This window comes from Hippocampus comes, unplaced genomic scaffold (genome assembly GCF_001891065.2).
Source record: "Hippocampus comes isolate QL1 unplaced genomic scaffold, H_comes_QL1_v1.1 scaffold48, whole genome shotgun sequence".
Taxonomy (NCBI): Eukaryota; Metazoa; Chordata; class Actinopteri; order Syngnathiformes; family Syngnathidae; genus Hippocampus; species Hippocampus comes.
Window position 1 is genome coordinate 2,470,684 of NW_017808403.1, and position 12,585 is coordinate 2,483,268.

At 49.2% G+C, this 12,585-nt stretch overlaps 1 protein-coding gene across 2 annotated transcripts in view; it reads right to left on the reverse strand.

Moving 5' to 3' along the window:
- LOC109508417 (mitogen-activated protein kinase kinase kinase 11) overlaps nucleotides 1–12,119 on the reverse strand; it is a 20,846-nt gene extending 8,727 nt beyond the window's left edge. Inside the window, exons 1-2 of one of the 2 annotated variants that reach the window (XM_019858376.1) lie at nucleotides 9,881–12,119; nucleotides 751–931 (exon numbers count right to left, since the gene is read on the reverse strand). In XM_019858376.1, the coding sequence (XP_019713935.1) occupies nucleotides 751–931; nucleotides 9,881–10,637 (938 nt within the window). In that variant the 5' untranslated portion in view covers nucleotides 10,638–12,119. The remainder of the gene's footprint in view (nucleotides 1–750; nucleotides 932–9,880) is intronic. The other variant, XM_019858375.1, reaches the window with a different exon arrangement.
- Nucleotides 12,120–12,585: the final 466 nt, after the last annotated feature.

The window sequence follows — 12,585 nt, forward strand, 5'->3', positions numbered from 1 at the left end:
CTCCCCCTTCTTGTTTTGTGCTCTAAGTTCAACTTGCGCAGCACGCCAGCACGCAGAGAGGCAACTCGGGGGCTCGCCCTTTTTGCGCTCGTCCGCTATGTGAGAAGAAACAGTGGAGCAACGATGACTCTTTAATTTGGGAGCTGCCTGTTTGCGCTCTCCTTTTGCTCCTGACTAAGGACATGGACAGTCACGGGAGGACGTTAGCGCAACAAATCCTACTAGACGAGTTTCAACATACGGTCCAACTCGGTCTGGTTCCTTTGTGGAGCGGGATCATCTTTTCAGTGGCTTGCAGCCACGCGGCGCCCGGTTTGGAGGCTCTCACTTTCTTTGCGTCTGCATATCTACAAAAGCTAAAACTAGTGTATTATTGTTCTTAGTGCGGGTGGTCGTGATTGTGGTTGTCAGAGGCACGGCAACCCCTCCCAGGTCAGACTTTGCACACCCCTGTCCTAACGGAACACATGATATGCATGCTTGCACTAATTCCACACGCACGCACAAACACACGATGCATCCATTTGGAGACAAAGGGCCGGTGTGGTGCTTCTTTCTGGGTCAATGCGAGAGACAATGGCTCTGTGCAGTCCACATGCCCCCACAACAAAGCACGGCGCTGCTCTCTGAAAAGACGTGCTGCCATCATCATCATCAATCACCGAGTTGCTCCTCAAATCGGCCCCACTAATCACAAATGTGCTCGGGTGCATAAAGACCAAAAATAAAATAAAATAAAAAATAACGCACCTCCAAACGTCGCTGCCCTTGGAGAAGGTGGAGGACTTGATCACCTCGGGGGCCATCCAGGCGTAGGTGCCGGCCGTGCTCATCTTGGTGGTCTTGTGCCACTCCCTGGCCAGGCCAAAGTCGGTAATCTTGAGCGTCAGAGCCTCCATGCATTCGTTCTCGATGGGCTGAGCCAGCAGGACTGCATCAGAGAAACAAGACATCAACGACACACACAGCCATGCCTTGCACAACTCGAGAATAACACCAAAAAAGTGACGGTCAAGGATGAAGAGATAAAGCCACAAATTGGTTTGCATGGCTGTTGGAATCGGACTCGTGACGCTTATTTGGTAGAATTTGGCAAAGCCGTTGTAGCGAAGGCTTCAACGACCGCAAGTCGGGGTGTTTCTTGGAAGTTTACGCTGACTGAATGAGAGACACTGGGTTTTTCCTCATCATTCAGCCCCACTTCCTTGACCCCGATTTTTTTTATGTTCTGACTTGCTGCGGCTTTGGCGCCATCGTGTGGCACCTCCGAGTTACGGAAGTAGCGTGACAATACACAGAGAACCGCGAACAGGGTGTCCAATTCCACAAGTCGGCCCTATTTTTTGTGTCACGGTTGCAAGTGATTCTCTGGCTCACTGGCTGACATCGACCGCAAGTCGGGGTGTTTCTTGGAAGTTTACGCTGACTGAATTAGAGACACTGGCTTTTTCCTAATCATTCGGCCCCACTTCCTTGACCCTGATTTTTTTATGTTCCGACTTGCTGCGGCTTTGGCGCCATCGTGTGGCACCTCTGAGTTACGGAAGTAGCGTGACAATACGCAGAGAACCGCGAAAAGGGTGTCCAATTCCACAAGTCGGCCCTATTTTTGTGTCATGGTTGCAAGTGATTCTCTGGCTCACTGGCTGACATCCGGCGCTACTGGCGCTTCGCACAGAGGCCCAGCTTTTGACGTCACAAAGGAATGCATCACAAGAGGTTTTGTTGTCCGCTCTGGGTGTGTGCGCGCACGCGCGCGCGTGTATGTGTGTGTTAAGGGGTGGGAGCGATGCAGACTTGCAAACGCAGGCACGCCACCGGGGCAACAAAATTACATTTAGCAACCTCAGCACACATTCTTCTTCTGCTTCCTGAGTCAGGGCGGAGGGCATCCGTGGGTCAGCGTTCAACCTTTCCCGAGTTACTGCGGCAAAATTCAAGTCAAGTCAAGCGGAGGCCCCGCTCAGGTTTCCTTGCCGGGCGCCCACTTTCGAGCGACACGACTCCAGAGTAGGAACAGCAGCCCCCCCCCAGGTGGGCAGATTCCTCCACGACAACCTGACGCGTCTTGCCCAGACAGCACGCTCGATGGTCCGATAGAGGAGCCGAAGCAACAACGACGGAACCAAACAACAGATCGCCGTGGCGACGGGAGCATGTTTGCTATTGTTTGTCGCCGCACGCAACACAAGCGACTGTGTGTCAGTTCTCGGACTGACTCAACAGAATCGACGCGGTCGGGGGTTTCGGCAGGCCATATAAGGCCGCCTCTGGTGATCGGATTCTCGAGATTTCATGACACAACCGAGTTTGTGATTCAAGTGTAAGATCAGCGAGATGATGGGATACTTTCGGGGAACTCTGATATCATTACCAGCGTATTGCCATTTGGCGAGTGCACTCCACGACGTGACAGTGGCTCAGAAGCAGAGCCTTTCTTCCTCCATTTTTTTTTTTTTGGTCCTTTGCATCATTTTCAGGTTCATCGAGCACTTCCAAAAAAACTTAGGTGGCTCATCTCTGTACTTCTTTACAAAATCCAATCTGGCCTTCCAATTCTTGACGCCGAGGAGTAGTTTGCATCTGCTCTGGAGGTCTGGTGTTGCAATACTTTTGCTCCTGTGAAAAGTGGGCGGCTTCAAACAAATGCTGCTCTATCCTGAGTCGTTGAACACACCCTGATGTAAAATGCCAGGACATAAAAGCCGGACTGCAGAATTGTTGCCTCACATTCATCTTTTGATCTGAAACCCAAATGCTTTTAGTATACCAAAAAACAGACATTGGAATAGACTTTGCCGTTGCAATACTTTTGGAGGGGACTATATGTTGCCTCTTTGTAAAATCTATTTCCAATAGGCGGTTGGGAGTCACGGCACCACATCGCACCAGAGGCGTCATTCGCCATATTCTCGGGAGGCTGAAGCCTCGACATGCCCCCGTTAGCGTCGCAAAAAGTGCAGTCTGCCAACTAAATGTAGCAGGAGGAAAATAATGTCAAGGATGGGGGACGGTGGAGGGAGAGACACTGGGTTTTTCCTCATCATTCAGCCCCACTTCCTTGACCCCGATTTTTTTTATGTTCTGACTTGCTGCGGCTTTGGCGCCATCGTGTGGCACCTCCGAGTTACGGAAGTAGCGTGACAATACACAGAGAACCGCGAACAGGGGGTCCATCCAATCCGTTCCACTTGAACGTCTTTCTTTCTGAGAATGCATTGCATGTGTCCCATGTGACTATGCCAGCTCCTGAATCCGTAGTGATTCGCCCGCCGCCAATGTACTTGAACATGTGAGGTCCCCCGTTAGCGTCACAAAAAGTGCAGTCTGCCAACTAAAAGTCGCATGAGGAAAATAATGTCAAGGATGGGGGACGGTGGAGGGGGGGAATGAATGACTTCTAGATTAAATGTTCAGAAAATATTTGATTTCCTTCACATCATACTGTCCGGTCAAGAGAGCCCGAGTCGTGGTTCGTTATCCGATTCCAATCCGTTCCACTTGAACGTCTTTCTTTCTGAGAATGCATTGCATGTGTCCCATGTGACTATGCCAGCTCCTGAATCCGTAGTGATTCGCCCGCCGCCAATGTACTTGAACATGTGAGGCGTATCTTGCTAGCAGACGGGGGAGGGAAAGAACCTGAACAATCGTCAATATAAGAAAAATGTCATTTTCATCACGGAGATATTCCGAGGATTCAAATGATCTTGAAAGTCATTTTCATCACTGCCGGTAGGTCACGGAGATATTCCGAGGATTCAAATGATCTTGAAAGAAGGCTCCCGCGCCCGCACTCTTAATTAAATGACGTCAAATCGTTTTGGCTCAAGGTCATTCCAGAGGACGCGGGGTACTCTTTACTCTGCACCTCACATACTGACCATCCCGTCTGCTTTTAAAGGCCCTCTCTCGTCTCGTCTGACCCCTCCCCGCTTCGCCTCGCACCCCGTAGGCGAGTGAAGCATTCCGCCGGGGCGGGGGTTTTCCCCGGGAAGAACTGGAGCTTTGTCCCCCCCGGAGGGACGAGGCCACGGGCTGACAGACAGCCTGGCAACCTCTGACCAAGCCGAGCGGCGGGGCGGAGCCAAAGCCGCTCAAGTGGACAAGATGGAAGCTCGCAGGTGATGTCGATTCCCAAGCGCGAGTGTGCCGCAGAAATTCTGCCAATTTCACGTCACTGACACAATCATTTGCACTTTTCTTTGTTAGAGACGCACGACCATTCACACGCATGTCATGAGTGACATGTGACACTGCCGGCGCCGAAGTCAGACGAATGTCGGGGTGTTCGACAACACCTTTTTTTTTTTTTTTACAGACCTATACCAGTACGAGTATTCACTCGAGTACTCACCGATACTAAATACAGATACCACGAGCTCATGATGATTCCATGATGTGCCAAACAGGTAAACTTACTCGATGTCATTTTTTTTTTTTTTCGGTATTTGGTGTCTGCTATCCGCATCCTTCACAAATACCCGATGCCTTGAAATAAGCTTGGTATCAGCCCGATACCGGTACCTGTTATCGGCACTCGCCCCGCCCTAAGCGCGGGGCCAACAATGACCACCGAGACACGCACACACAAAATCCCGTGTTATACAGCTGCATGGATAAGGTAAACTGGAGAGCATTGTCCATGAGGAAGGCTGCTCAAATTCCTGAGGAAGGCTCCCATCAATGATTCTCTGTGCAAAGTATCTCGGCCGGGGGTGCCCTAAAAAACGGTCACTTATTAACAAGCCGGTGCGTCGAGACGCGACCTTCGCTCAGCACTTCGCCAGGCGGCGACTCTCTCTCCCCGCGCCGCCGTTCAAATCCAAGACTGCAAAGCGTTCGAACAACAAGACCAAGCGAAAAACAGGAAAGTCCCCTTTGAGCAATCGTGTTTGTGTTCGTGCCACATCTGAAGAGGCAAAAGGACACATGCGCACAACATGGCGCTCTCCAGCCGCTCCTCGGTTGTTTACGGGCCTATAATTGTGACCGCCCTGAAACGTCTTGGAAGCGACAGCGCTATCTCTCAGGCAGGAAAGGAAGCGCCGTGGAACTAAGCATTAGGAAGAAGAAGTCAAAAGGTGAGATGGCCGCTGTGAGCCCTGCAAAGAAAAGGCTCCTATTCTCTTCCTCCTACGCTTGGGAGCCGTCTTGTGACCGGGAATGCACATCAAATAGCCAACGCAAGTTAGGTCAGAGAGATGGCGATGGGCAAAGTGTTCCTTTCAAATTAAGAGTGAATATTGGGGTGTGTTTCTTTCCATAGATTTGCCGATTTTCTAATAGAACACATCATCAATACTGCGGGAAACAAAATGAAATGTATTCTATTTTGGGAGGTTTTCTATTTTAGAAATGGAGTCCACTTCCTTCCATCGCCGGTGCCAGGTTCGTAGTCCTGCTATTTTTAATAACCTCATCATAATAATAATACATTTTATTTCAAAGCGCCTTTCATGCCACCCAAGGACACTGTACAGACAATAAGGAAATACAATGTAAAAATGTTCATTGGGTATAATTGTATTGTAAGCCACTAAATGGCGGCACATTTAAAGTAAGAAACGTGCTCATTTGAAAGAAGGGCGTAAGAGGAAGCATTTCAACAAAGCTCAGTTATGGTTGAAAATGACTGAACGTCGTCCTCTGTAATCCTGCTTTTTACACCTACAATAAACGATGGCTGTCGGCTCATTTTATCATGTGCAGCTTTAGGCATGACTATTGATGTGTATTGCGAGAGTTTGTTAGTTAGCGGGGGGAAAGGGATTTATTTACTGTGAACATATAGAAGGACGTGTGCAATGTTACGGAGATCACACCATTTTTTTTGTCTTATCAGTCGCACTTGCTCTCCTTCAATCCATTCGATGCATTTCATGGCTTGTTATTCCTAAAACCTTAAAAATGGAACTGCAAGCCTTCACTTTTACGTCATGTAAATTTCCAGGGTAAAATGCCGTCGAACTTCCACGGGGCGTGCACAATGCAGCACAATGCAGCCATTGCGACGTAGCCGAATGGCGCAGGATGAAGCCGAGCAACATCCAACTGGGTGACATTTCGTCCATCTTGTTTTGGACGCGAGCCGTGGGAGCAAACGACAGCGCAACGCCGACGACGCGAAAACACACAACGAAGCAAATGCGAATTTTAACTCGCACTAAAAAAGGAACACGCCAAAGTCATCCGATCGTGCGTAAAATGGCCTCTGCAGAACAGCGGCGCGAGCTGCCTCCCGGCCCCGCCGCTCGACGTGCTTAAACATTAACGCACGCACATGCAAACACTGCAAAGGCAGCAGGCCTCACGCGCACACACACACACATTCTTATGAGGGGGATGTTTGGAGTGTGCATCTGGTGAATGAAAACATGCTGGTAGAGGCACGGCTCACGCCTGTCCCATCGCGGAACAAGAACAAAAAAAAACCGTTGATCCCAAAAATCTGACTGACTTCTTCCCAAAGAGAGAGAGAGAGAAAAAAAAAAGGTCAGCGAGTTCCAAGTACTTTGAGGCTGAAAGAAGGTGGCGTGAAGCGATGTGACAATGCAGCGTGTGGGGACTCTCTTGAAAAGAGAGCATCGGGTTGTTGGCGCCCGTCGAAGTCAAGACGTGTTCCGCAGGTTCAGAAATGCGCTGCGGTGGCGTACGTGCACCTCGCGCAGGTTTGGGAGCGGCCACTTGGGTCCAACGCCGGATGTTTGGAGCTAAAAAGAGAAGCCAAGTCTGTTTCGCTCTGTATCGTTCAAGAAGCCCCACTAAATATTCGAAATAGTCGAGGTCAATTTCGAGATTTCGTAGATTTCTCAACTCTCTGTTTTGTCCACACCGGGCAAATAACATGTCATTTAGAAAGTGGAGCGGCCGGCGGTGGAAACAAACATGCAATTTGATTTAAGTCGGGCTTAAAATAAGATTTGACTGTTTGCGACGCTGCCCTGACGTCCGCTCTGAAAAAGCAGATAACAAAACACGGACTCGGGAGAGACGGAAGATGCCGAAGCAGAAGCCAGATGGGGCTCTCTTTGGAAAGAAGACAGGTGCTCAAAGTTCACCTCAGAAGATTCTCCCCCCACCCCCCAAAAAAATCTAAATATAGTATGATATATCATAAAATGACTGATGAGTCTTTCCAGTGAAAGGTGAAATGTGCATAGGCAAATTCCAGGCAGCGCGCTTCATGTGCTCACCAAAACGTACTCACTCAAAGTCCCAAAAGACAAAAGACGCCTGGGCAGATGATCTCTTACATAAAAGCCTCGAGTCAATAGTTCATTTCACGAGCACGCTCAGAGCGAGAACAACTGTAAGCTTTTGTTGTGTGCAGGCAGGTGGTCCCCGCGATGCATTCGGGTCCGCTCGCGGCTACAAAACGGCAACAGCGGAAAAGAAGAACCTCTCTTAGGCAACCGGTGGCGTCATCGGCGACATTCTGCACAGCTCGTGTCTATTTTCTTCACTTTCGTTTTATTTCGGTTCGTCAACACGTCTCGCTAAACGGTCAGTCTTAGGAAATGAGGCTCCGCCAGCGACACGACAACAGGATATTGCTCGGTGTCGTAAGAGGCCGGTCGCCGCTCAGACTTGTCGGGGCAGGCCTGCGATAGGGGAGAAAACATACCAAAAAAAAAAAAAAAACGGGGATGCGATATGATCTGGTGGGCGCACAGAGATGTACTGTGTTTTTTTGTACGCCACATCAACGTAGCAACTTTTGCTTTTGGAGACTTGTCCAGCCCTGGAGGCCGACCCGTACCTGACTCAGGGGCGAGGAGAGAAAGTCGCATCCCCGGAACTCGACGGAAAGCGGAGTCACTTCAAAGCCGGCGATGGCTTTCAACAATGACTGCAGAGCAGGGTTGGCGTGGGCTCATTTGGTGACCGATAGAGTCACAGAGTGCGTGTATGAAGCCTGGCAGGAGTGATCTGAACAGAGGGGCGCTTGTTGTCAAAGTCAGGTGCCTCGGTGTAACGGGCCCGGCCGCTTTTATGAGTGATCCATCTGCCGCGTCGATGGCAAGGTCTTCATTTCCAATCGAATTCCTGCCCCGTTGGGGATTCTTGAACGTTGCCGCGAAGGTGTGCTATTTGGTTCGAGCAACAACGCGTCGTTGCTAGCATCGCGGTGCCGGCTGGTGCCAGGGGGAGTCCCCGACGTACCTTTTGCAGATCCCCCGCTCGGATCCCATCAAGCAGCCCTTAGCAACAAAGCAATGTTTCGATGGACCGGCAAGGAAACAACAAAAAACAAAAGACTTTAAATACAAGCCGGACCCGTCTCGGGTGTCATGAGACTGGATTCTTGATTGTGTTTGTTTCAACGTACAGTTCGGTCTGTTTGTGTTCCTGAAATAAAAGTTTGTGGAGTCTCTAGCATGAAACTCTTGAGCGCTTTTTCGCGTAGTATGTCGGCCGCTTGACATATAGCTGCCAGAAAGGATGACGGGTGACATTCTATGGTAAATGTTAGTCAGGGCTAACCTGTGCTACGGTGAATCGAGGTCATTTTTCGAAGTGTTTTTTTTTTTTTAACTTCTGGGTCATCTCATTTCAATAGAAAAGATCCTTTGCAAAACCCCGAGGGTCTGTTGCCACTGTTTGTTTTTGTTCAGTTTCTCCGTGCCGCCCGGTACTAAATATCCCACGGACAGGTCGCGGTTCGCAGCCCGGTGGTCAGACACGGCTGCCGTAAACGCAGCCCGAGAGCCGGATGGGGACACCGACCTGCAACCGATCTGCAGGAGCAAAACACACTTGAGTCCACGAAAGCACAAGCCTTGTGGTCGACCTTTTAAAAAAGTTTTGTCTTGGTGCGTAGCACCTACTGGTGAACACCAAGAAGCTATTGACAAGGCTCGAATGTCCTCAATCCATCAGTCCACACCTTCACAGATAGCGAACGGAATTTGATAAGAACAACAACAACAAAAAAGCGTGGCCAACCGAACATTGCGCTAGGCTACAACTTTATCAAAAGCCAAAGAAAGGACCTTACTACCCCTCAGATTTGCAGTACACCATTCTCAAATTTACCAACACCGTTTTTTTTTAAAACCCATCCTCTGTTATTCCCTGAAAATTTCACCGATTTATTTTCACTCTTTCCGTAACGCGGACACAAAATGGCGCCAAAGCCCTGGATGACAGCAAAGTTGTATTCTGTGTTGAGGAAGTATATTGAGGTGACACAGCATAAGTTGTGGAGAAGCTAATTTTAGCCTGAGTTGTTAGCAGAAGTTCCGGGGAGGCTTTGCTGCATGTGGATGTTTTGCACTGCTAAAAATCCAAGTGCGTGCATTTTATTTTTAAGGGAAGATGATTTCTGCTGAGACGATTTTGAAATGAAACTATTAATATAATAATCAAAAACATATTTAGGAGGCGTCATTATCTCTCTTTTCCCGATTCTAAGCGAATCGTTGAGGAATGAAGCACAACAACCCAAACTAAGATTGGAAGGGACGTAAAACACTCAACACATTAGGAGGACTTTTGGAGCTGTTGTCATCTTCAATTGAAAATTCCGCGACAACACTGATTCTCAAAGTGCGGCACACGGGCTCGGTCTAGTTGTCAATCTTTGCCTTGGGACAATTTGGTTCTATTTAACTTGATACAAATGTGATTCATCTTTAAGACCCTCTCTGTTGAAACAATTGGGTATAATTCTTCGTAGGTAACTTTTGTGTCATATATTTTCACCGAAAAACGGCACTGGTCAACAGCTAATTTTATTCAGCGATGACCGAATGTCCCTCAATGTATTCTTGATGCTGATTTTTTAGAATGTCAACTTCTTTTCCGAGCACATCGTTTTTTTGTTACATATCTTCATTATTTGTTTTGAAGTTTGACCGATAAAGGGGAGACTTACTGTTGTTGGACTTGAGGTCTCGGTGGATGACGGGGACGATGGCCTCGCTGTGAAGGTAGAGCATCCCGCGAGCGATCTGCACGGCCCAGTTGACGAGAATGTGAGGCGGGATGCGGCGGCCGGCGAGCGCCCGGCTGAGCGGCCCGCCCGAGGCGTACTCCATGATGAGGCACAGGTTGGGCTCCTGCAGACAAACGCCTTTCAAGGCGATGATGTTGGGGTGGGTGAGCATGGCAAAGAGACGCGCCTCCTGCCTGACGTTCTGCGCCGTCACGCTGATGTCCTCGTCCGGGTCCTGGCGGGCTGCCTTCACCGCCACCAGCGCGCCTCGCCACGTACCGCGGTACACCTTCCCGAAGCCGCCCACCCCGATCACCTCCTGGAGGCTGAGCTCTCGGAAGTTCACCACGGCGGGTTCGAACTCGCCCACCATGGCGGGGCCCAGCTCGCTGACCACGGCGCTGCCCGGGAGCTTCCCGTATCCGCTGGGCTTGAAGGAGCCATAGTTGGAGGGGAAGATGCCCACCTTGTTGTTGACCTTCCCCGCCCACCAACCTTCATCGCCGGAGATCTCAGAGTCCAGCGAGAGGACCTCCACCAGGTCGCCCTTCCGTAGGGTCAGCTCGTCCTTGCAGGACGCCTCATAGTCAAACAAGGCCGTCCACACGGGGTTGGTGAAGTTGCCTTTTTGCGATTGCTCCAAGTTCTTCCAGTTGGACAACGGGCTTCGGCTGAATATGTTCTTCAGCGGCTCCATCGAGCCGCCGACGCTTGTTTTGGCTGGATCGGACTCTGCACCCCGAGGGGTTGAAAATAAAGTACAAAGGAGTACTTTATCGCGCCTCGCTCCCTTTCCCGTCTGTCTTGTTGGTTCATCAGGGATGAGTGAAATGTTCAAAAGCGACGATCGACTCGTAAATAAATCATTTGACTGGACGGGAAACAAACACGGGTTGCATCTTTGGCGGCCAGGTTAGGATGGTAGGAATTCGGGTCGTCTGCAAAATTTGGTGCCGTGCGGTGTCAAGTCATGCGCTGTGTGGTTTCCCAACACATGGTTAGAGCACAATATAATGTCCTGGAATTACCAGCCTGTATTTTACACCCTCAAAAAGTGAGCATTAGCTCCTTCGCTTGACACCGGCTGAATGCTGCTATTTTTTGAAAGCTTGCAAAGACAAGAAGCTGTGACAAAGGTTCATCAAGATTTTCTGACTTCGAGCTCTGTTGTTATGTATTTTTAGCCATTAATTTAGAATGTAACGCTCCTACAATGACGAGAAAAAAAAAAGCACGGTCACAATGGTTTTTCAAGGCTTCCTGACTGGACTCTCTGAGGTCCTCAGTCAAGGCTAAAATGACAAAGAAAAGTCGAGGAGCTGACAAAGATTCACCAAGGCTTCCTGACTGGACTCTGAGGTCTGTTTTTCAGATTTTTTTTTTTTTTTTTTTTTTTAGCCCTGAGCTAAATTTGTAAACTGCTCTTGGAGAATGAAACAAGTAGGAAAAGCCAGGAAGCTGACAAAGGTTCTTCAAGGATTTCTGGATGGATTCTAAGAATTGTTTTTCAGTATTTTTAGCCTTTTAGTCAAGTTAAACACTGCTATTGAAGGACTCGAAAAGACACAAAAGACAAGAAGGTGACAAAAGGTTCACCCAGGCTTCCTGACTGGACTCCGAGGTCTGTTTTTAAATATTTTTAGCCAGTAAGTCGAGTGGGCCAGCGCAAGCAGGAAGCGCAGAGGAGTGGAGAGAAGAATAGCAGGAAAGGGAGCATTCAGCCGAGCCGGACCAGTGTTTTTACGACAACTTTCAGGGGTGACCACTGCGCATCCCCGCAAACGTCAAGCAAAAATTGTCAAAAGTTGAAGGAAAATTCCACAGGAGACACAACGATACTCTTCCCAAACAACATGCCGGCCCTTATCTTTCCAAAGTGGTGGACCTCATCGACCTCATCCTCCTCATCCTCACGGTGCTGGTTCTTGAACGGCGTTGAGCGGCTCGCCTGGTCCGCTGCGCCACTCCGACGGACACCAAGGAAGTTTGTCGTGTTTGAAAAGAGCGATAATCCCATCTAGATCGTGTTATTATATTCCGTTTCCTCGCTCCGTGGACCTCGAAACAACTTCTACGTCCGTGCTAGAAGAGAGGGTGGGGGAGTCACAACTTTTTCCCTTCCCCGACCGGAAGTCAGGTGACAGGACACCAATAAAGCTCAATTTGCTTAACGACTCGCGCTTCCGCCGGTGCCTTACAAAATAAAACTGCTTCGCGATTGAATCTGAGCGACGCATACAGGAAGGTAAAAAAAAAAAAAAAAAAGTATCAAGTTGTTGACGGAGTCAGTCGTTTTTAAAATGATCAAATTTCACTTCATTGGTCCTGGAATGATTACTTATCAGCGACAAAGGTATCTTATCTATCTGTTTTTCCCACCCTGGGGGTGTATCGTGACAAGCAGTAGAACAATTAAAGGCACTACACGTACCACTATTGGGTAGAAAATACATCCTGAACCGTTTATCCTCACGAGTGTCGCGGATGTGCTCGAGCCTATCCAAGGTGTCTTTGGGGCAGTACGCGGGGTACACGTCGAACTGCTTGCCAGCCAATTGCAGGCCACACATAGACAAAAAATATAGTCACACTCACAATCACACTTAGGGGACACTCTAGAGTGGTCAATTAATCTATCATGCATG